This window comes from Coregonus clupeaformis, unplaced genomic scaffold, assembly GCF_020615455.1.
Source record: "Coregonus clupeaformis isolate EN_2021a unplaced genomic scaffold, ASM2061545v1 scaf0500, whole genome shotgun sequence".
NCBI lineage: Eukaryota > Metazoa > Chordata > Actinopteri > Salmoniformes > Salmonidae > Coregonus > Coregonus clupeaformis.
Window position 1 is genome coordinate 279,223 of NW_025533955.1, and position 21,880 is coordinate 301,102.

Genomic DNA, 21,880 nt, shown 5'->3' on the forward strand with positions numbered 1-21,880 from the left:
GGGAGGCAGAGGGATGGGGGGAGGCTAGAGCCGGGGGAGAGGCCAGACTGAGGCGAGGGTAGAGAGGAGGCCAGGAGCAGAGGCCAGAAAAGGGAGGATGGGGGAAGGCCAGGAGCAGAGGAGGGAGGGAGAGAAAGAGAGAAGGAAGAGAAAGAAGGAGGAGAAAGAGGGAGGGGGGGGTGGGGGAGGGAGATGGGGGTGAGGCGGCAGGAGAGAGAGGGCCAGAGTAGTGAGGTGGGATGAGAGCTGGGGGGTGAGGGATTAGAGCTGTGGGGGAGGGGGCGGAGTTGGGGGTGGAGGTAGAGTGAGAGGAGGGGGAGGAGGCCAGGATTGAGGGGTGAGAGCTAGTGAGGGGCTAGATTAGTGGGTAGACTGGGGGGTGAGGGAGAGCTGGGGGAGGAGAAAGGAGGCAGAAAGACCGAGGGTGAGGGGATAGAGCTGGGGGTGAGGGCTGTAGAGTTGGGGTGAGGGGTTAGAGTTGGGGAGTGAGCGGGTTAGGAGTTGGGGGGTGAGGGTCAGGAGCTGAGGCGAGGACAGAGTAGGGTCGGGGGCCAAGGAGTTGGGGAGTGAGGGGGAGGGGCTGAGTGAGTGAGGGAGAGGGTAGAGGAGGGAGGAAAAGAGGGAACGAAGGAAGGGGGAGGGTTAGAGCTGAGTGAGGTAGAAAGAGAATAGGGTGGGGGGAGGAAGAGGGAGGGTGAGGGGTTAGAGCTGGGGGGTGAGGAGCCGGGTGAGAGCTAGAGGGGGCAGGTTTGAGGTGAGGTAGATAGGTGAGGTGTTAGAGCGGGGGTGAGGGGTTAGGGAGGAGGGGTTAGGGGAGGGAGGGTGAGGGTAGAGGTGAGGGGAGAGTTTGGGGGAGAGTAGAGCTGGGGTGAGGGGTTAGAGGTTGAGGGTGAGGGCCAGGAAGGGGGCAGCGGCAGCTGAGGGGGAGGGCAGGTAGGGGTGGGAGAGGAGAGAGTAGAGAGGAGAGGGTGTGAGGAGGGTGAGGAGGAGAGGGGGTGAGGGGTTAGGAGCTGGGGAGGGGAGTTGGGAGGGAGGGAGGGGAAGAGGGTTAGAGTGGGAGGGGTAGAGAGAGGGGGAGGGGCTAGAGCTGGGGGGGAGGAGGCGGAGGTGGGGGTGAGGCAGGACAGGGGGCAGGAGCGGGGGTGAGGGCCAGGGGGGGGGAGGCAGGAGCTGGGGGGGAGATTGGGGTGATAGGGAGGGGGAGGGAGGGGGGAGGGGTTAGAGTTGAGAGGTGAGGGGCAGAAGGAGGGGTAGGAGTTAGGGGTGAGGGTAGAGCTGGGGTGTGAGGGGTTGGAGCTGGGGGGTGGGGACAAGGGGGAGGCAAGAGGAGGGATGAGGCAGGGTTAGGGTGAGGGTTAGAGGGGGGGCGAGGGTTAGAGTAGGGTGAGGGTTGAGAGTTAGGTGAGGGCAGGTGTGAGGGTGAGGGGAGGGGTAGGGAGGGGTGAGGGGTGTGAGGGGTTAGGGGTGAGGGGTTAGGGTAGGCCAGGTGTGAGGGGTTAGGAGTGAGGGTTAGGGTGAGGGAGTTGGGGGGAGGGGCTAGGAGTGGGGGTGAGGGGTTGGGAGTGGGGTGTGAGGGGTAGAAGGTAGGAGATGGGGGTGAGGGCTAGAGCTGGGGGGAGGCGAGGTGGAGGTGGGGTGGGGAGAGCTGGGGGTGAGGGACCAGAGAGGGGGAGGTTAGAGTGGGGGGTGAGGGAGAGAGGGAGGGTAGAGTGGGAGGGGTAAGAGTGGGGGTGAGGGGTAGAGTAGAGGAGGGTAGATAGGGGTGTGGAGGTTAGAGTGGGGGAGGGGTGTGAGGGTAGGAGTTAGGGTGAGGGGTAGAGTTGGGGGTGAGGGTTAGGAGTTAGGGGTGAGGGGTTAGGAGTTGGGGGTGAGGGGTTAGGAGTTGGGGTGTGAGGGGTTAGAGTTGGGGTGAGGGCTAGGAGCTGGGGGGTGAGGGGCCAGAGGTGAGAGGAGAGGGAGGAGGGCCAGAAGAGAGGGAGGGGGGCGAGGCCAGGAGCTGGGAAGCAGAGCCAAAGGAGAAGGCAGAGCGAGGGATGAGGCAGGAGAAGAGGCAGGAGCAGGCAAGGTGAGGGGCCAGGATAGGGTGAGGGTAGGAGCTGGGGGTGAGGGGCTAGTGAGGGAGGAGTGAGGGAGGTTAGAGCTGAGGGTCAGGAGGTGAGGGCAGAGTAGGGGTGAGGGTTAGAGCTAGGTTGAGGCAGGAGCGAACCCGTGAGGGTGAGTTGGGGGTGAGGGCCAGGAGTTAGGGGGGAGAGGCCAGGAGCTAGGGGTGAGGTGGGTAGGAGCTGGGGGTGAGGGGCGAGAGCTAGTGAGGGGTAGATGGGGGGAGAGGGTAGGAGTGGGGGGAGGGGGCCAGAGCTGGGGGAGGAGGGGAGGGGCAGGAGGGGGAGGGGCAGAGCTGGGGTGAGGGGTTAGGAGCTGGGGGTGAGGGGTTAGAGCTGGGTGTGAGGGCTAGGAGCCTGGGGGTGGGAGGGGTTAGAGTTAGGGGTGAGGGGCTTGGAGCTGGGGTGAGGAGGGTTAGGAGTGGGGTAGGAGGGGGAGGGTAGGGGTGTGGGGGATTGGGGGTGAGGGTGAGTTAGCGAGGAGGGTTAGAGTTGGGTGAGGGTTAGAGTTGGGGGTGAGGGTTAGATCAGGAGGTGGGGAGTGAGGCTAGAGCTGGAGGGGAGAGCAGATTGGGGGAGGGGGAGATGGGGGTGAGGCAGGAGTGGGGGTGAGGGGATAGAGCTGGGGGAGGAGGAGGATGGGGGGAGGGAGGAGCTGGGGGTGAGGGGCAGGAGTAAAGGGAGGGCAGGAGCTGGGGGTGAGGGCCAGGAGCAAAGGCAGAAAAGGGAGAGGGAGAGCAAAGTGAGGGTTAGAGCTGGGGGGGCGAGGGTTAGGACTAGGGGAGGGGTAGATAAAGGAAGGGGCCAGAGCCAAAGGAGGTTAGAGCCAGCGAGGGCCAGGAGCTGGGGGTTGAGGGCTAGTGGAGGCAAAGAGGGGGTAGAGAAAGGAGGGAAGAGCAGACCAGGGTGAGGGCAGGAGCGGGGGGAGGGGGCTGAGAGTGAGGAGGAGGGGGAGGGGGGCAGGAGCTAGGGGGGAGGCAGGAGCGGGGAGGGGCTAGGAGTTGGGGGTGAGGGTTAGGAGTTAGGGTGAGGGCCAGGGGGTGAGGGGTGAGAGTTGGGGGGTGAGGGTAGAGCTGGGGGTGAGAGGCAGGAGCTGGGGGGCGAGGGGTTAGAGTGGGGTGGAGGGAGAGAGGGGAGGGGGAGGGTGAGGGGTAGAGACAGGGTGAGGATGAGGGTTAGAGTTGGGAGGAGGGGGAGGAGCTAGGGGTGAGGGTCAGAGCTGGGGGGTGAGGGTAGGAGTAGAGGGAGGGTAAGTGAGAGAGCTGAGGAGAGTGGGGGAGTAGGGAAAGGAACTGGAGGGTGAGGGTCAGAGTAGGGTGAGGAGGAGTTGGGGGTGAGGGGTTAGAGTGAGGAGGATGGGGGGAGGGGTAGAGTGGGGAGAGAGGGGGTAGGAGTTGGGGGTGAGGGGTAGGAGTTAGGGGTGAGGGTTAGGAGTTGAGGGTGAGGGGTTAGAGTTGGGGGGAGGGGAGAGTTAGGCAAGGAGGGGTAGAGTTAGGGGGTGAGGGGCTAGGAGTTGGGGGTGAGGGCAGGGGCGGGAGGGAGTGGGGTGAGGGTAGTAGAGTGAGGCAGGAGCTGGGGGGTGAGGGTAGGAGTGGTGAGTGGAGTTAGAGGCTGGGGTAGGGTGAGGGGGTGAGTTGGGGGTGAGGGTAGAGTTGGGGGGCGAGGGTTAGGAGTAGGTGAGGCTGAGAGGGGAGGAGGAGAGTTAGTGAGGGTGAGGAGTGGGGAGGGAGAGCGGGGAAGAGTGAGGGTTAAGAGGGGTAGCTGGGAGGGGTTAGAGTTGGGGCTAGGTGAGGTAGAGTGGGGGTGAGGGGCTAGGAGCTGGGGGTGAGGGCAGCAGGAGGTCAGGAGCTGGGGGGGGTCAGATGGAGGCGAGAGTGAGAGAGGTGGGGTGAGGGGCTAGAGTTAGGGGTGAGGGATGGGGGGAGGGTAGAGGTAGGGTGAGGGGTGAGAGCTGGGGGTGAGGGGTAGGGTGAGGGAGAGTGGGGAGGGGTTAGAGTGGGGGGAGGTTAGAGTGGGGGTGAGGGAGAGAGTGGGGTGTGAGGGTGGGTGGGGGGAGGAGAGTTGGGGTGTGAGGGTAGGGTTAGGTGAGGGGTGAGGGTAGGTGAGGTAGGTTAGGGGTGAGGGGTTAGGAGTTGGGGGGTGAGGGGTTAGGAGCTAAGGAGAGGCTAGAGTGGGGGTGGAGGGGCTAGGGGTAAAAGATTAGAGCGGTTGTGGGGGGAGGGGTTGGGGAGCTGGGGGGGAGGGGCTGGGGATAGGGGTGTGAGGGGTTAGAGTGGGGGGTGAGTGAGGGGGTTAGGAAGATGGAAGGTAGGGAAGGAGGGGAAGAGGCTGAGGAGCTGGGGAGGAGGAGTAGAATGGTGAGGGTTAGAGGGGGGGAGGGTTAGGAGCTGGGGGTGAGGGCTGAGGGGGTGAGGGGTAGGAGCTGGGGGGGAGGTGAGCAAAGAGGAGGACTGAGGGGAGTTGAGCTGGGGGCGAGGAGCTAGAGGAGGGCGGAGGAGCTGGGGGTGAGGGGTCAGAGCAGGGTGCAGGCCAGAGCTGGGGGTGAGGCCAGGAGCTGGGGGGGAGGGGGGAGTGGGGGTGAGAGGTGATTGGGGGTGAGGGAGTGAGTGGGGGGAGGGTAGAAAGGCAGGAGTGAGGCTGAGAGGTGAGGAGGAGCAGCAAGAGGCCAGAGCAGGGGTGAGGGCTAGGAGCAGGAGGGAGGAGGGCTGAGGAGGAAAGTGGGGGGAGGTGACGGTGAGGTTAGGAGCGGGCCAGATAGGTGCAGGGAGGACTAGGTGAGGCCAGAGCTGGGGGGGGGAGGGCTAGGAGCCAGCAAGGAGCAGGGAGCCAGTGCGAGGCCAGGAGCTGGGGGTGGAGGCTAGGACAGGGGGGGAGGCCAGGAGCTGGGGTAGGAGGGCTAGGAGCTAAAGGAGGCTGGGAGTGGAGGTTGGAGTGGGGGTGAGGGCTAGGAGCTGGGGAGGGGAGGGGCCAGGAACAAAAGGATGTGGGAAGGGAGGAGGTTAGGTTGGGTGAGGGTAGGAGTTGATGGGGGAGGGTTAGATAGGGGCTGGGTGAGGTGAGGGCTAGATGGGGGGGGGTTAGGGAGTTGAGGTGGTTTTAGGTGGAGGGGAGAGTGGAGGGTTAAAGAGTAGAGTTAGGTGGGAGGCTGATGGGGGTGAGGGAGTTGAGGGGGGGGTGAGGAGGAAAGTGAGGGGAGTTGGTTAGAGTTAGGAGTCAGTGAGGAGATTAGGGTGGAGGGGTTAGAGGGGGTAGCGGCGGAAGGGAGGTACAGTGAGTGAGGGCAGAAGGGGGAGGCAGAGTGGGGGTGAGGGTTAGGTTAGTTGTGGGCAGGGGTGAGGCCAGAGAAGAGGAGGCAGAGCAAGAGAGAGGAGGAGCAAAGGTAGGAGTGAGGGTGAGGGAGGAGAGGTAGATAGGTGAGGAGAGAGGGGGGAGGAAGGAGGTCAAGGGAGCCAGTGAGGCAGAGCCAGTGAGGGGCCAGGAGCCAAAGTAGACAAGTGTGAGGAGTTAGAGTGAGGGCGAGAGCAGGAGTAGGGGGAAACAGACAGGGTGAGGGCCAGGAGCTGGGGGAGGGAGGCAGGGCTAGGGGAGGGGGAAAGGGAGACTGAGAGCAGGGTGAGGAGGGCAGAGCAAATGAGGGCAGGAGAAAGGAGTAATAGAATAGGTGAGAGGAGGAGCCGGGGAGGAGGCTAGAGCTGGGGGTGGAGAGCGAGTGAGGCAGAGCTGGGGGGGGAGGTAAGGAGAGGGTGAGGGCCAGGAGCCGGGGGTGAGGGCCAGGAGCGGGGGGGTGAAGGAGATGGGGGAGGTAGGAGTGAGGCGAGCAGGTGTAAGGAGTGTGAAGGATAGGTTAGGAGTGGGGGGGAGGGTAGGAGCTGGGGGTGAGGGGTGAAAGAAGAGTGAGGCCAGGTGAGGAGGAAGGGAGGGTAGGAGTCAAAGGAGGAGAAATGGAGGTAGAGCAGGGTGGGGGGGAGGAGAGCGGGGAGAGGGCAGGAGTTGGGGGTGAGGGTAGGAGGGGTAGTGGGGTTAGGGGGGTGAGGGTTTTTAGTGGAGGCTAGGAGTGGGGAGAGGGGTTAGGAGGGGGGGTGAGGGGTTAGAGCTGGGTGGTGGAGGGGATGTAGCAGTGAGGGGTGGGAGAGTTGGGGTGAGGCAGAGCTGGGGGGGAAGAGGTAGGAGCTGGAGGTGAGGGGCTAGAGAGCCGGGATGTGGTGAGGGTTAGAGCTGGGGGAGGGCTAGGAGTTGGGGGTGAGGCCAGGAGTTGGGGGTGAGGGGTTAGGAGGGGGGTGAGGGCAGGAGGGGTGTAGTAGTAGGTGGGGGTGAGGGGTAGAGCTGGGGAGGATCGAGGGCTAGGAGTGGGGGGAGGGCAGAGCAGGGGGGAGGGCTAGGAGCTGGGGGTGGAGGGTTGAGCAAAGAGGGAGAGGAGAGGAGCCAGGGGAGTGAGGGGTAGAGTGGGGGTGTGGAGGGTGAGGGGGTGAGGGTTAGATGAGTGGGAAGGAGCAGGGGGACTAAGAGCTGGGGGGGGTGAGGGGGCAGGAGGCAGTGAGTTTGGGGGGAGTTGGGGGGAGGCAGGAGGGAAAGAGTCAGGAGTAGGAGGGTGAAAGGAGGTTAGAGTGGGGGTGGGGGAAGGCAGGAGTTGGGGGGGGGGAGTGAGGGGTTAGAGTTGGGGGTGAGGGTTAGAGCTGGGGGCAGTGAGGGTAGAGTTGGGGGTGAGGGCTAGAGTTGGGGGTGAGAGGTTAGAGCTGGGGGTGAGGGGTTAGGAGTGGGGGGGGGTTAGAGTAGGGTGGAGGGTGGGGAGCTAGGGGGTGAGGATTGAGTGGGGGAGAGGGTAGGAGTTGGGGGGTGAGGGATTAGGAGCTGGGGGGGGCGAGGAGCCAAAAGGGAGGCGAGGGAGGGCAGAGCAAAAGGAGGAGGGGGGTGAGGGCCAGGAGCAGGGGGGGCAGGAGCTGGGGGAGGGCCAGAGAGGAGGAAAAAGGAGGGAGGACTGGGGCAAGGAGGCTAGAGCGGGATGATGTGAGGCAGGGGAGCTGGGGGGAGGAGGTGAGGCAGAGCAAAGGGGGGAGGGCAGAGCCAAAGGTGGCTAGGAGCCAGGAGGAGGGCAGAGCTGGGGGTGAGGGCCAGAGTTGGGGTGTGAGGGGTTAGAGCTGGGGGTGAGGGGAGGAGATTATTGGGGTGTGAGGGATAGAGTTAGTGAGGGAGGTTAGGAGTTGGGAGGGTGAGGGAGAGTGGGGGTGAGGGGTTAGGAGCTGGGGGTGAGGGGAGTGAGGGGGGAGAAGAGGGAGGAGTGGGGGTGAGGGGTTAGGAGCTGGGGGTGAGGGGCTAGAGCTGGGTGAGGAGCTAGAAGGCGAGGGGAGGGTAGAACAGGGGAGTTAGAGTTGGGGAGGGAGGTTAGAGTTAGGTGAGGGTAGGAGTTGAGGGCAAGGAGGGTAGAGCTGGGGGGGGGAGGCTAGGAGTTAGTTGAGGGTAGGGTGGAGGGTAAGGAGTTGGGGTGTGGGAGGCCAGAGGGGGGTGAGGGCCAGAAGTAGTGGAGGTTAGGAGCAGAGGGCAGGCTGAGAGGTGGGGAAGAGGGAGGAGCGGGAGAGTTGGGGGTGAGGGTTGAGGAGTTAGGGGGTGAGGGGGTTAGAGTTAAAGGGGAGGTGAGGAGGGGTTAGAGTTGGGGGCGGGCAGGGGGGAAGATGGGGAATTAGATTGGGGGTGAGGGATTAGAGTTGGGGGTGAGGGAATAGAGTTGGGGTGAGGGTTAGGAGTTGGGGGGTGAGGGCTAGAGTTGGGGGAGGGAGGAGCTGGGGGTGAGGGTAGACTGGGGAAGAGAGGGGTTAGGAGTTGGGGGGAGGGGTTAAGAAAGAGTTAGGGTGGGGGAGGGATTAGGAGCTGGGGGTGAGGTGGATCAGGAGCTGGGGGAGAGGGCCAGAGCTGGGGGTGAGGCTAGGAGTCAAAGTGAGGCAGGAGCTGGGGGCAGTGAGGGGCCAGGAGCGGCAGGAGTGAGGCAGGAGCCAGAGGCCAGGGAGCAGAGGTCCAGGAGGGAGGACTGGGTGAGGCCAGAGCCAAAGAAGGGAAGACCAAAGGAGGGGCCAGGAGGGAGGGCAGACAGAGGGCAGATGTGAAAGAGGCTTCAGGAGCGTGAGGGCAGGGAGTGGGGGTGGAGGGATCAGGAGCTGGGGGGCAGGGATAGGAGCTGGGGGTGAGGGTCAGGAGCTGGAAAGGAGGGCTAGGGGCGGGGGAGAGGGGCCAGGAGTTGGAGTGGGAGGGCGAGGAGACTAGGGTGAGGGCTAGGAGTTGAAAGGAGGGCTTGAGCCAGGGGGGGAGGAGGCTAGAGTGAGGCCAGGTGCTAGAGGTGGGGGGGGTGGGGAGGGGTTAGAGCTGGGGTGAGGGGTTAGGAGCTGGGGGGTGAGGGGTTAGAGCTAGGTGAGGGCTAGGAGTTGGGGGGAGGCTAGGAGCTGGGGGGGGGGCGAGGGCTAGAGTTGGGGGGGTAGAGAGTGAGGGCTAGTGGGGGAGTGGGAGGGGGGGGGTGAGGTTAGAGCTGGGGGTGAGGGCTAGAGTGTGGGGGAGGCAGGAGTAGACAAGGTGAGGGTGACTAAAGTGAGGTTAGAGGTAAAGGAGGGGTAGGAGCCAAGGGTGAGGAGGAGGGGGGTGAGGAAGGTGGAGGCTAGGAGGGAGTGGGGGAGGGGTAGGAGCGGGGGTGAGGGCCAGGTGAGAGCTAGGTGAGGAGGTTAGTGAGGGCTGGGGGTGGAGGGGTTAGGGTTGAGGTGAGGTAGGAGCTGGGGGTGAGGGGTTAGGAGCTAGGGGTGTGAGGTTAGGAGTTGGGGTGAGGGGTTAGGTGAGGTTAGGGTGTGAGGTGAGGGCTAGGAGTTGGGGGTGAGGCAGGTGGAGGGAGGGTGGAGTGGGGGTGAGGCTGGAGGGGGGGAGAAGAAAGGAGTAGGAAGGGGGGGTGAGGGAGGAGTGGGGGTGAGGGGTAGGAGCTGGGGGTGAGGGTAGAGTTGGAGGGAGGGATTAGGAGTGGGGGTGAGGGGTTGGAGGGTGAGGGGTTAGAGTTGGGGGTGAGGGGGGGTTAGAGCTAAAGAGAGGAGGCAGGAGGGGGGTGAGGGGGAGTAGATGGGTAGGGAGAGGCTAGAGGAGAGTGATAGGTGAGGTAGGGAGTTAGGGTGAGGGATGGGTGTGAGGGGCTAGGAGCTGGGAGGCTAGGAGCTGGGGGGTGAGGGCTAGGAGTGGGGTGCAGGGTTAGGGGCAGGGTGAGGCGGAGGGGTTAGGGGGGAGGAGTTAGAGTCAAAGGGGGGATGGGTAGAGCTGGGGGTGAGGCAGTTGAGGGTGAGGGGTAGGGTGGGGGGTGAGGAGGTAGAGTGGGCGGTGAGGGCTAGGAGAAGGCCAGAGCCAAAAAGGAGTAGGAGTAGATTTGGGGGGGGTGAGGGGTTAGAGTTGGGGTGAGGGGGTAGAGAAAGGGGAGGGTTGATAGTGGAGGGAGAAATTGGGGGTGAGGCTAGGGCGAGAGAGGGGGGATGGGGGGAGGGGAGGAGAGGAGTGGGGGTGAGGGTAGGACTGGGGGAGGGGTGAGGGTGGAGGAGTAGGGGTGAGTAGAGTGTGAGGGGTTAGGGCAGGAGGAAAGTAGAGTTGGGGTGTGAGGGCTAGGAGTTAGGGGAGTTAGGAGTAGGGGGAGGAAAGGATTGTGAGGGGGTGGAGAGGGGGGCGAGGGGAAGAGGGGGGAGATTGGGGGTGAGGGGTAGAGTCAAAGGGGGAGGGCAGGTTGGGGCAGTGTGAGGGGTTAGAGTGGGAGTGAGGGGTTATTAGGGGTGTGAGGGGCTAGAGCTAGGGGGGAGGGTAGAGTTGGGGGAGAGTGGGGGTGGGGGATTAGAGTGGGGTGTGAGGGTAGGAGTGGGGGGGGAATTGGGAAAGGAGTCAGGAGTGCAAAGGAGAAGTGAGGGCCAGGAGCTGGGGGAGAGGGGAGGTAGGAGTTGGGGGGTGAGTGGCCAAAAGACAGGGGCTAGGGTGTGAGGTTATTGGGGGTGAGGGTAGGAGCTGGGGGGGGGGGAAGGGGAAGAGTTAGGGTGTGAGGGGTTAGGAGCTGGGGGGGAGGGGTTAGAGCAAGGGAGTGAGGGAAGGAGTGGGGGCGGAGGTTGGGGTGCAGAGGAGTACAGATTAGGAAAAGAGAGGCTAGGAGCTGGGGGTGAGGGCTGGAGGAGCAAGGAGGGAGAGGGGGGAGAGTGGGGAGGGGAGGGTAGGGAGCAAAGGGAGGAGGAGTGGGAGGCCAGGAGCTAAGGGTGAGGGGTAGGATTAGGCAGTGAGGGGCTAGAGTTAGAGGTGGGGGTGAGGGGTCAGGAGCAGGGGGGGCGAGGAAGGTGAGGGGTCAGGAGAGGAGGGGGGAGGCGAGATAGGGGTGAGGGCCAGGAGCTGGGGGTGAGGTAGAGCTGGGGGTGGGGGCAAGGAGCAGAGGAGGGGAGGAGAGTGAGGGAGGAGGGCTAGAGCTAAGAGGAGGGTTAGGAGCTGGGGAGGAGGACAAGCTGGGGGTGAGGGTAGGAGCTGGGGGAGTGAGGGGCCAGGAGCTGGGGGGTGAGGGCCAGGAGTTGGGGGGAGGAGTGGGGGTGAGGGGTCGAGTTGGGGGTGGGGGGAGTGGAGGGGTGGGTGGGGTTAGATGGGGTGAGGCTAGGTGGGGGTGAGGGAGGGAGGGCAGAGTGCAGAAGGGAAGGGAGAGAAAAGGAGCAGGAGGAAGGGCAGGAGCGAGGGTGAGGGCTAGGAGTGGGGAGGGTGAGGGGCCAGGAGCTGGGGGCAGGAGGGGCTAGGAGCTGGGGGAGAGGGGCTAGAGGGGAAATGAGGGAGATGGGGGGGGGGAGGAGGGTAGGAGCTGGGGGGAGGAAGGTGAGGCAGAACGGAGGCAGGAGTTAGGGGGAGGAGAGGAGCTAGGGGGGGAGGGACAGATGGCCGGAGGGAGGGGTCAGGAGGGAGGTGAGGGGCTAGGAGTTTGGGGGGGCAAGGAGTAGGGAGGGTAAGAGCCAAGCGGGTGAGGGCAGAGCAGTGAGGGCCAAGCAGAGCTGGAAGGGGGGAGGGGAGGGAGAGTGGGGGGGAGGGGTAGAGCAAAGGGAGGTGAGCAAAGGGAGAGAGTGGGGGGAGGAGTGGAGGAGGGTGGTGAGGGTGAGGGGTTAGGGGCAGGTAGAGGGGTGAGGGGTTAGGAGCGGGGGGAGGAAGGTGGGGGTGAGGGTAGGGGGAGGGTGAGGAGTTAGGGGGTGAGGGGTTAGAGTGGGGGTGAGGGTTAGAGCTGGGGGAGAGGGAAAGATGAAGGTGAGGGGTGGTAAGGAGTTGGGGGTGAGGGGTTAGAGTTGGGGGGTGAGGGGTTGAGGAGCTGGGGGTGGAGGGGTTAGAGTTGGGGTGGAGGGCGGAAGGAGGAGTTATGGGTGAGGGCAGGAGCTGGGGAGTGAGGGCAAGAGTCAGGGAAAGGAGGGCCAGGAGCTGGGGGGTGGAGGGCCAGGAGCCAGAGGAGGAAGCTGGGGGAGGAGGAGTGAGAGGTAGCTAGAGGCTAGAGCTGGGGGGGATCAGAGCTGGGGGGAGGGCAGTGAGGCCAGGTGAGGAGGGCCAGAGCTGGAGAGTGAAAAGAGGTAGTGAGGGCCGGGGGTGAGGGGAGGAGTTGGGGGGTGAGGGGTTAGAGTTGGGGGTGTGGGGGTTGAGAGGGGTGTGAGGGTTAGGGTGGTGAGGGGGCTAGAGGTGGGGGTGAGGGCTGGGGGAGAAGGGTTAGAAAAGTGAGGGAGCAGAGCTAAGGGGTGAGGGGTTAGAGTGGGGGGTGAGGAGTGGGGGGGGAGGGGAGAGAGTGTGAGGGTAGAGTTGGGGGTGAGGGTAGGAGTTGGGGTGAGGGGTTAGAGTGTGAATGAGTTGATCTGCTGGACACCGAGACCATGCACCTCATGAAATGTCTCCTAGGAGAATGTACGGGAGTTTGGAAACAAAGCCAGCACGAAAGCAAAGCTCTGTCAACAATGAAAAGGGTTGTGGGTCAGGTATTGGAGAGACACAGATGTTCATACAATGGTATGTATTGCTTGTATATGATACCTAGTGTATGATACCTAGAGCTAACGTTAGGTACACAGGTTCGCTACCAATTGTAACATGGTTCTGGACATTCCAAGGTATGATCAACAGACTTGCATTGGATGACAGAGGGGATGATGTGAAGTTCATCGGTGTAATAGCTACTAGCCTCTTCGACGACGGGACCGTCAACTGGGGCCGTGTTGCAAGCCTAGCAGCCTTTGGGTGTGCGGTGTGTCAGTACTGGACGGAGAAGGGTAGAGAGGACTGTGTGGAGCGAGTGGGAGATGAGATCTCAGCTTACCTGCTGACTGACCAGAGGGACTGGCTGGTGAAACACAACTCATGGGTAAGTTAACTGAAGGCTGCCTAATGCCTGACTGAGAGACGTTATTCCGATCTAATATGTTGTAATGTTGAAATCTGAGTTTCAATTCTTTTTCCAGGAGGGCTTCGTGGAGTTCTTTGGCGTATCGGAACCGGAGTCCTCCAAATGTGACTCGACATTGAGTGACATACTCATGACCGTTGCTGCAGGAGCTGGGATTGTGGCAATGCTGAAGACATTGTTGATCATGGGAAAACATGTGTGATATTCCAGAGACCTGTGTTTTATTACTTTTGCAATATTCGGTTCCCATCCTTTACGTGGTGACTGTGAGTTTGGAATATGGAAGTGGACTCGTAATGAACCAACCACGAACCAACATGTGTTTGTACTTGTCTCAATATATAGTATATGTACCACCACACAAGGGCATGTATTATGCATGGGGTCAAAGTACACAAATGAGGCTGCGTATCAACGTATACACTTTATTTGTTAAAGTATAATCAGTATGGACATTGATTAATTATAAATGATTATACGTGATTAAACCATACCAAACACATATGTGTTCGTGTTGTGTCTAAGAATGAGTGTCTAATAATGACTGTCAGAGTCAGGGTGGCCGTGCTATGTACCAGCTCTGTACCACCACGTGATGGCAGCATACTTGGGTAACAGTATTGATATATAACTGTGCTTAAGGTACACAAGATAAGGATGTGTAGTAAAGCAACACGCGTTATAAATGATTGAACAAACCACCAACCTTAATTTGTCTCTGTTCAGGCAGGGGCTTATATCCTCTATATTATAACCGTACACGGATGCTTCAGGTATTAGCGGATAATGAGCCATGTGGGCGGACAATTCAACCTAGAGTGGATACTATAGCGGTGGGGGAACATTTCAACCTAGAGTGGATACTATAGCGTTGGGGGAAACATTTCAACCTAGAGTGGATACTATAGCCTTGGGGGAAACATTTCAACCTAGAGTGGATACTATAGCCTTGGGGGAAACATTTCAACCTACAGTGGATACTATAGCCTTGGGGGAAACATTTCAACCTACAGTGGATACTATAGCCTTGGCTGGGGGTTAGACTAATGGGCAAGTGCACACCCCTTAGACACTCACACACTCCCAGAGTAGATTTAAAAGGCATTGTGTTCCCAGAGTGGAACCACAAACATACAGAAGCTCTCTACTGAACAACCTAGTAGACATGGACACACGGAGATCTGTCCGTTTAGCCTGTGTCAAAGCAACAGCCATGCATAGTTCACCTGACTGCAATTGCATACATCTGGCCACCATCACTACATTGATGCTACAGTTGATGCGGGATTCGCCGACGTTCACCTTCAACTCTGCACAGTTGACACTGAATTTAAACAACAGAGGCAGTCGCAGGCTATATGACGTCCTTTGCTTGCTGGAAGGTATTGGGCTTCTCAGAAGAAATGGCAAGCAGTACACACCCATGACACAATGGTATCAGATGCCGAAATTTAACAATGCCAGCATGAAAAGTACCATGGGGATTATTTACCGGCATGTGCGCACTAACCCAGGGGTGTTCGACATACGGCAATTGGCTGACAAATTCAGAATTCAACTTCGCAGGATGTATGACATCTTCAGTGTCCTGAGTACACTTGGTGCTTTGACAAAACAACCCCAAACCGAGGCCATAGGATGTTACGCAACCGCTAAATGGCCACAGTCTGATTCTTCTGTGCTCTACTGGATACATGCTCTGGATAACATCTGGGGTGACCCGCCTGAAGTACAGGTTGTCCACAGCGACTCACCACCAGAGGACTTGTGGATTGACAGTGATGATTCAACATCTGATGTCATCATAGTCATCCAGACAGACTCCCCTCAATTCCTCGCAGTGGAGTCCAGGCATACCACTAGCTACTGTTACGACTCTTACAAAAGCAAAGTGCAGTGTATGGACACTATGGACATGGAAGCCGAAGTACAGGTTGTCCACAGCGACTCACCACCAGAGGACTTGTGGATTGACAGTGATGATTCAACATCTGATGCCATCATAGTCATCCAGACAGACTCCCCTCAATTCCTCGCAGTGGAGTCCAGCCATACCACTAGCTACTGTTACGACTCTTACAAAAGCAAAGTGCAGTGTATGGACACTATGGACATGGAAGCTGAAGTACAGGTTGTCCACAGCGACTCACCACCAGAGGACTTGTGGATTGACAGTGATGATTCAACATCTGATGCCATCATAGTCATCCAGACAGACTCCCCTCATTTCCTCACAGTGGAGTCCAGCCATACCACTAGCTACTGTTACGACTCTTACAAAAGCAAAGTGCAGTGTATGGACACTATGGACACTATGGACATGGAAGCTGAAGTACAGGTTGTCCACAGCGACTCACCACCAGAGTTCTTGTGGATTGACAGTGATGATCCAACATCTGATGCCATCATAGTCATCCAGACAGACTCCCCTCAATTCCCCGCAGTGGAGTCCAGCCATACCACTAGCTACTGTTACGACTCTTACAAAAGCAAAGTGCAGTGTATGGACACTATGGACATGGAAGCTGAGCGCTTTCACTTGCGCTTTCACTTTGACGAGCTATCGATGAACCTCTTTGAAAACACAGATGGCTTTACCAACACAGAGAGCCTAATACAACAGTCCTTATTGTTGTTAGATGGAGAATGTGACAGGCTGCTGGACTGTTGTATTTGACAACGAACCAAGCTATAGGTGTCCAACACACTACACACATGAATGTTGTTAATGTCGGTACCAATATGTCTGTCTCTTCTTATCCTCAATATGATCTGTACACTTCCCCCTAGACTTCCCTGTAGGGAGTATATCATACTCTGGGTACAAATAAATAAAGTCTATATATTGATATACAAGGCCTATTCCTGTTGTGCTCTTCCTGTTGTGTGTACCCCGTATTGTATACATGTATCAGTACTGTTACTCAGTATGCTGCCGCCATCATGTGGGTGTCTATAACATTGCCACCCAGGTTGGCTGCCGGTTGATTGTGATAGGATGTGATGTGTACAGGTACAATACAGTACGAAACGCGGAACCAGGGACACAGGACAGGGACACAGAGTACATACATATTGTGTGCCAAGTGTTTTATTTGTTGTCAAAAGTAGACAATCAGTGCCGTGCTGCCACCATGCCAACCCCAAATAGCAATTTATCAATTTATGAGTAAAGAAAGCAGTATATCACATCACATCACAAGGCGTATACCACAAGTAGTATATCACCCAAAGCACAACAACAAAGCATTTAACACCTGACGATCAAGCCTGTTTGACCCTTAAGCAACGGACGGAAGAGTACCGTAAGTGGTTGATTTTATAAAGACCGGTACATGTCATAGAAAAAATCCAACTCTGGCCTGGGCTCCAGCGGTAGATTCGGACCCCCCCAGTGGTCACACCTGATTTTTATTCGACGACAGTCCTTCTGCAAGCAGCTGACGACAGTGGCTCCATCGGGGTGTATGTGGACATATCTCAACCCATTACTCTCACTGAATATGTGTTTGCCCCTGCAGAACAGGACGCCTCTTTTGGTATGTGGGTCCTCCTGCGACATCGGGTACAAGGTACACGGGACCTCGATGAGGTTCTGTACATCCTGGATCGTCATAGGGTTCTTAGTCTCGAAGTAGCCACGGAGTGTAGTGTGCGGAGAGTGGCACGTCTCTACAGTCACACTATGACATTCACATAAAATGCTCGGGTAAGGACCCTTTGCCGGCGGGCACATCCAGACATGCACGTAATCACAGGTGAGGTTATTCAGCCTCATGGCCAACGTCTCCAGGTCAGACCGGCTGTACGACTGTATCATCAAACGCCACTTGGTGGAGCAAGACTTCTGTGTCCTTCCCGCGTACGGACCCTGCCATGTATATGGACCCGGAGACCTTTCTCCTCTGTTCAATCTCCAATGAGACATACTTGGTCTCAGTGCCTGCTTGTAAGATTTCCGTGGATCGTGTATAGACAGAGCCCAATCGGCTTGCCCCTAGCCTTGCCCCTAGCCTTGCCTTGTTGTTTGTTGGTACAGAGGTAGAATATGACTGGCTACACACCCAGACTCAGCTACTTTTATACACAAGACCCCATATCCCTGAACCATTATCCAAAGAGGCTACAGTTACCAGCCCAGCCCATGGCTGGATAAATGTGCAAGAACATAGGACATAGCGTTTTTTTTTTAAACACTTTATTGTTTGTCTTACAATCACAATCACTTGGAACACATATACCGTATATAATATCCAACGTGATCTCTTCTTATATGTTCAACATGGCAACCTGGGTACATAAGGAGAGGGGCCCAAAATAGTCCAGTATGGCCATTTCCATCTCATCCCGAGCCTTCCATATTTCGCTAGAGACACATTTGTCATCTTCTGTTGCAATTGCCAGACCTGGACAGGCTATGCTCCCGAACCTCGACTCGGTTCGATCTCTTATGTTCATATATCCGCTGACGCTGAATGTACCAGGTCCGTTGGTCTGCGGTATCTGAGATTTGGAAATGGAACAACCGCAAACATAGGTCAATGTGATACATACACTCACTGTAATGCCCCTGTGTATATGTATGTAAATGGAATAGCATTGATTGTATGTCTTACAGCGCAGACCAGGTATCTGTTCACGCTCTTCGTAAGGTCTATCAGACCCTTGTCGCCTGGTTCAGTGTCGAAAGACGAGTGTTGTAACAGAGGCTTTATGGATTCAACGCCATGCTGTGTAGAGAAGGTCCCATCTATCTGGAAGTATAGGTACGTCGGGGGTGAGCTCTGTGCCATCTGTGCAAGCGAATATAATATCACCCTTTGGGTTAGAGGAGCGATAGAACAGGTTACAGCCACTACAAGTCCACAGCCAACATTTCTTGGTACTGGTTGGTTTTCTTAAGGTCTATATACCCTGTGTTTCATGAGCCATGAGTGGGTGCTGAAACCATGGTTGGATGGTTTAGCAAAGGGACGCACACCCTGGAGCTGCCCAGTGACAGGAGCCTCAAGCCACACAGAGTGTGATTGTCTCCCTGACATATCAACACCGGCTGGTCGGATGAGTTGGACATGGAGAATTGGCCATGGTATATATATGTATATATATATATATATAACCATCCACATATATACACACCTCACCCTCTCAACCGTTCATATATTAAGCCGCTTGACCACAACTACCACAGAAGCTTTACACCTAGCAGCAGAATGGAGAATTACCTGAAAGACTACGTTATTGGCAGAGGAGCCTACGGGACCGTGTACAAAGTCAAGTGTCTGAGAACTGGAAAAGCCTTTGCCTTGAAATATCACACTCGCGGCGTAGAGGATTCAACCGTGAGAGAACTCTCCTGTCTCGCTGCACTAAGGGGTCACCCCTATGTGATCCATATGCACGATTGCTTCTTAGACAATGGGAAGATAGCCATGCTCATGCCCTATGTGCCGTACACGGTGAGTGACGTGATTCACAATGGACAAGGTTGGAAAGTGTACAAGCAAGGCCGGTCTCTACAGTTGATCCCGTTGAGTTTTGTGGCTCACTTTTCGGTCCAGGTGGCTACTGCTTTGTCTTACATGCACAGACTGAATATAGTGCACCGGGACCTGACTCCTTCCAACGTGCTGCTGACAGAAGATCTCACTGTCAAAGTGGCGGACATGGGCCTCTCTAGACAATCCTCGAAATGGATGAGTCCAACTGTGGTCACTGAGCCCTACAGGGCCCCGGAATTGTTTGTTAAAGGTGACTGTGCAGAGTACACCTGTGCCATAGACATGTGGAGCCTAGGGGTGATGATAGCGGAAGCTATGGAAGGTAGGGTGGTATTCCTAGAGCGTGCAAATCGCAGAGAAAGGGTGTCCACACACCAGATCATTTTAAGGACTCTATGTCCCAAAGACCATCCACGTGCACCGATCACACCATGGGATCCTGTCACCTTATTGCCCCAGGTTATGGAGTGTGAACTAGTGAAACGGATCGTCTTCAGATTGCTGGCTTTCCGTGACACTGAGAGACTTATGGCTCACGAGCTGCTGCAGGACACAGAATGGAGCAAGGTTGCTCATATGACCGAGGAAGACAAAGGTATGGTCAGAGGCCAGATTGAGGAGAATCGGAGAATGGACGTGTCAAAGGAAGTGTGAGAGACTAAGCAAAGACAAAGACCAACACCAGGACTGCTTGCTCTGTGTACTTTTATTGTGTACTACATTTCATGATTCATAGATATATACTTGTGATATATAATTGTTTAGGCATACAATACAAAGTTAAACCTATCTGTACGTCTGTCAATAAAAAGTGTATATAGCACCCTACAACCCTGGCCTGGTCCATTCGGTAGTACATTCACAAGTACATTCACAATGCCAACATGATCTGGATGTGGACATATAATGTTATATAATGTCATCACTGCTGAACAAGACAAGTGACAGGCCAAGGGGATACTCGTACCCCTCTTCCGGCTCTGGTGTAGGTGTCCTGGGAACCGCACGGCTCCAGATCATCGGCATCGTGTTGGTCAAATTACTCTGGGGATTGGAACCCACCCGACGGTGGTGTTGGTAGTAGCAGGTTGAGCCGAAGCGGCACGTCCCACGTCCTTCATCGAAGTATCGGCACGGTTTACTCGCCATGTAGTCCTTGTATATCTGGATCAGTTTCTGCTTCTCGTCTTTATCTTCGACCCAGTGGTCACTTGGGATGTAAAAGCTCGATCTGGTTCTACACGCTGGGCACAATTTAACTTGTTTGGCATCGAGGAATGTCACTCTCCTCCATGTGCGGATGCACCCCAAACAAAAACAGTGGTTACAGTTGGCCAGAATTCCGAATCTCCGCTCCCTCGGATTGTCTTTGTTCAACACCACATCCAGGCACACACAACACACCTTGTCTCTACTGTGCTGGATGGCAATGGGGGTGCCCTCGTCAGTCTCCATGTGTGTCTCTGAGAGCTGTCTCTCCACATTTGCGAGCTCACTCGGACCACGGTAAGGTTGTCCCTGACCACACACTGCAACCGTTACCCAGTCCATCACATCTTGCCCCGTAGATGTTGCTGCTGCCATTGCTATCTGTAGGGATTAGCCTGGCTGTTGTGAACAGTACCACTGTTAGTGGTAGTAAAGTAAACGAATGTCTCCAACCATGGACAGGGTATCAGCCCATGCTAACAAGGAGTGTTGTCTATTGTGTGGTATTACATTGACTAAGGGCTACATAGTCTATTGTGACAATTAGAACTGAAATGGTCCGTACCAATGTCATTGGTACACACCGGATGGTACTAGGTGTCGATGTGTACCCTTTGTTAAGTGTACACGTTTTAACCACTCAATATTCATCCTCACTCTCCAAGTTTGAATCATAACATCCTTTGAGAAACACAGTTCTTGGTTTAGTATCTGGCTTACGATCCGGACCTTTGAAAGGTTTGCCATGTGTCCTGCCTCTATATCGCTGATCTGTCAGGTCTGGATACAATTGGTTGTTGTTGCTTTGCAACTGGAGCCCTTGATCATTTTGCTTGGTGTAGTCCATCTCTTGCGTATACTCTCGAACCGAAGTTGGTGGCTGCTGTTGTAATGTCTGCTGCGGAAGACTGTGCTGCCGAAGCTGTGGATACCGATCATTGTCCTGAGTCTGGGGTAGCTGCTGATGCGGCTGCTGAAGTGGCTGCTGAGGTGGCTGCTGATGTAGCTGCTGATGTGGCTGCTGATGTGGGCACTGCTGATGCTGTAAAGTTTGGGGTAGCTGCTTAAGCGGTTGTTGGGGAAGGTAATTGGGGATCCTGCTAATGAAATAGCCTTCTGGGATAGGTGGAGCAGAAGGGTAGGTTGTACACATTTTATTCTGGAGCCAGCCCAGTGGTACATCCACTAAGGGAGCTGAGATGTTCTTGGGTTCAAACAGTGATACATGGACCAGGCGGTTAGACCCCAATCCCTGATGGTTGTATGGCTTAAGGCATGCTGAGCTAATGCAATACCGAAACAACAGATATATGTAGTATCTGGACAGTTTGCCAGCCTCAAACAATATCGGATCTGGTATAGGCGTTGCGGAACGCCCAGTGCTACTGCATTCCATGCGGTGTAGTGAATCTACATCAGCTTTGGGAATGTACAACATATCAGCTCTTTGCCACATATCCCGCAAGACCCGCAAGGTCATCTGGAGGGTGTCTCTGTCTTTGGACACTGTATATGTCATCAACCCAGTAGCTGGCGCACCTGCCACTATGAGGCACTCGAACAGCGACACGGACGCATGTTCAGAGAACACGATCTCTCTACGACCCGAACCGTTCATCTCCTATTTACTACCCCAGATGTGTGTTACAGAGACCTAAGCTATATCGTAACACGCTTTTACGTGTGACAGAAATGGCAGAGGAGAGGCTTCACACCAGGAGCTGCGCAGAAAGGTTGCTCGACTTGGTAGAGCGTTACAATCTGTATCACGTTAAGACCTTACATTACAGCGATGTGACAAGCGTGCTGCAGTGGCTTGGGGTAAACACGAGGGAATTCACCTTCGCCCACTATGAAGACACTGTAGCGGTACTCAATAGGGCTGTGGGACAGTGTAAACTCCGGAACGTAGGAGTAATGGGTATTCACGAGGAACCTCAGGTCGTGGGGAGAGATCGCTTAGTGGTACACATAAAAAGAGACTACAAGCCAGAGATCAGGACCTGTAAGTATGACTCCGTTGTACTGTTCCTGGTGATCCAATGCAATACGAGAGCCCCGTACTCTCATGAGCTGACCAAATTGATCCGAGACACACATACACTGATCGGGAATCCCCGGACCCCCATATTCCCCACGTTTGCCAGGTGTAGTCCTCAGCACGTCGAAGCCATCTCTCAGCAGGCGCAACCGGTTATAGACGGCTTCTTGCCCTCGAGCTATAAAACGACCACACCCAGGACGTCCACGGTGATCATAGACAGCTTTGGCCGCAAATACGAGCTTCTAACATCGACCGAAGAGGCCAAGCCATGGAGTGTGTACACAGACATAGCGGTACCCCGGGATTCGAAATGTGAATTCGACATAGAAGAACTGATAACAACGCCAAACAAGGTGATGGGTAGAGGAGGCTTCGGGGTGACCGTGCCCCTCAGCGATAGCATGGTCGCAAAGACCAACCTGTTTCCGGAAATGGTGAACTGGAGCGTTCCTTTCGTAGACAAGGAATTCAATCGCTACGCGCATATCGCTTCTCAGGTGGAGGAAGTCATGATCGGCGTCTCCATACAACACCCAAACATCCTGCGCACATTCGGAGGTTTCTGGTGCGACATTCCAGGCTACCAGTTGGGAGGTAGAGCTGTGCTGGTCATGGAACGAGCCCTCTTGTCGCT

General features: G+C 56.6%; 2 protein-coding genes across 2 annotated transcripts; one reads left to right on the forward strand and one right to left on the reverse strand.

Moving 5' to 3' along the window:
* Positions 1 to 1,915: 1,915 nt before the first annotated feature.
* Positions 1,916 to 12,181, reverse strand: LOC123484936 (vegetative cell wall protein gp1-like). Its single transcript, XM_045215715.1, has 5 exons — positions 12,157 to 12,181; positions 10,584 to 10,878; positions 8,151 to 8,418; positions 3,002 to 3,172; positions 1,916 to 2,110 (listed from the first exon to the last, which is right to left on the reverse strand). Exons 1-5 carry the CDS (start codon positions 12,179 to 12,181, stop codon positions 1,916 to 1,918), a joined length of 954 nt encoding a protein of 317 aa, XP_045071650.1.
* A 5,524-nt stretch (positions 12,182 to 17,705) lies between these two features.
* LOC121562424 (cyclin-dependent kinase 2-like) lies at positions 17,706 to 18,647 on the forward strand. The gene has a single exon (XM_041874698.2). The coding sequence runs from the start codon at positions 17,706 to 17,708 to the stop codon at positions 18,645 to 18,647; it is 942 nt and encodes a 313-aa protein (XP_041730632.2).
* Positions 18,648 to 21,880: the final 3,233 nt, after the last annotated feature.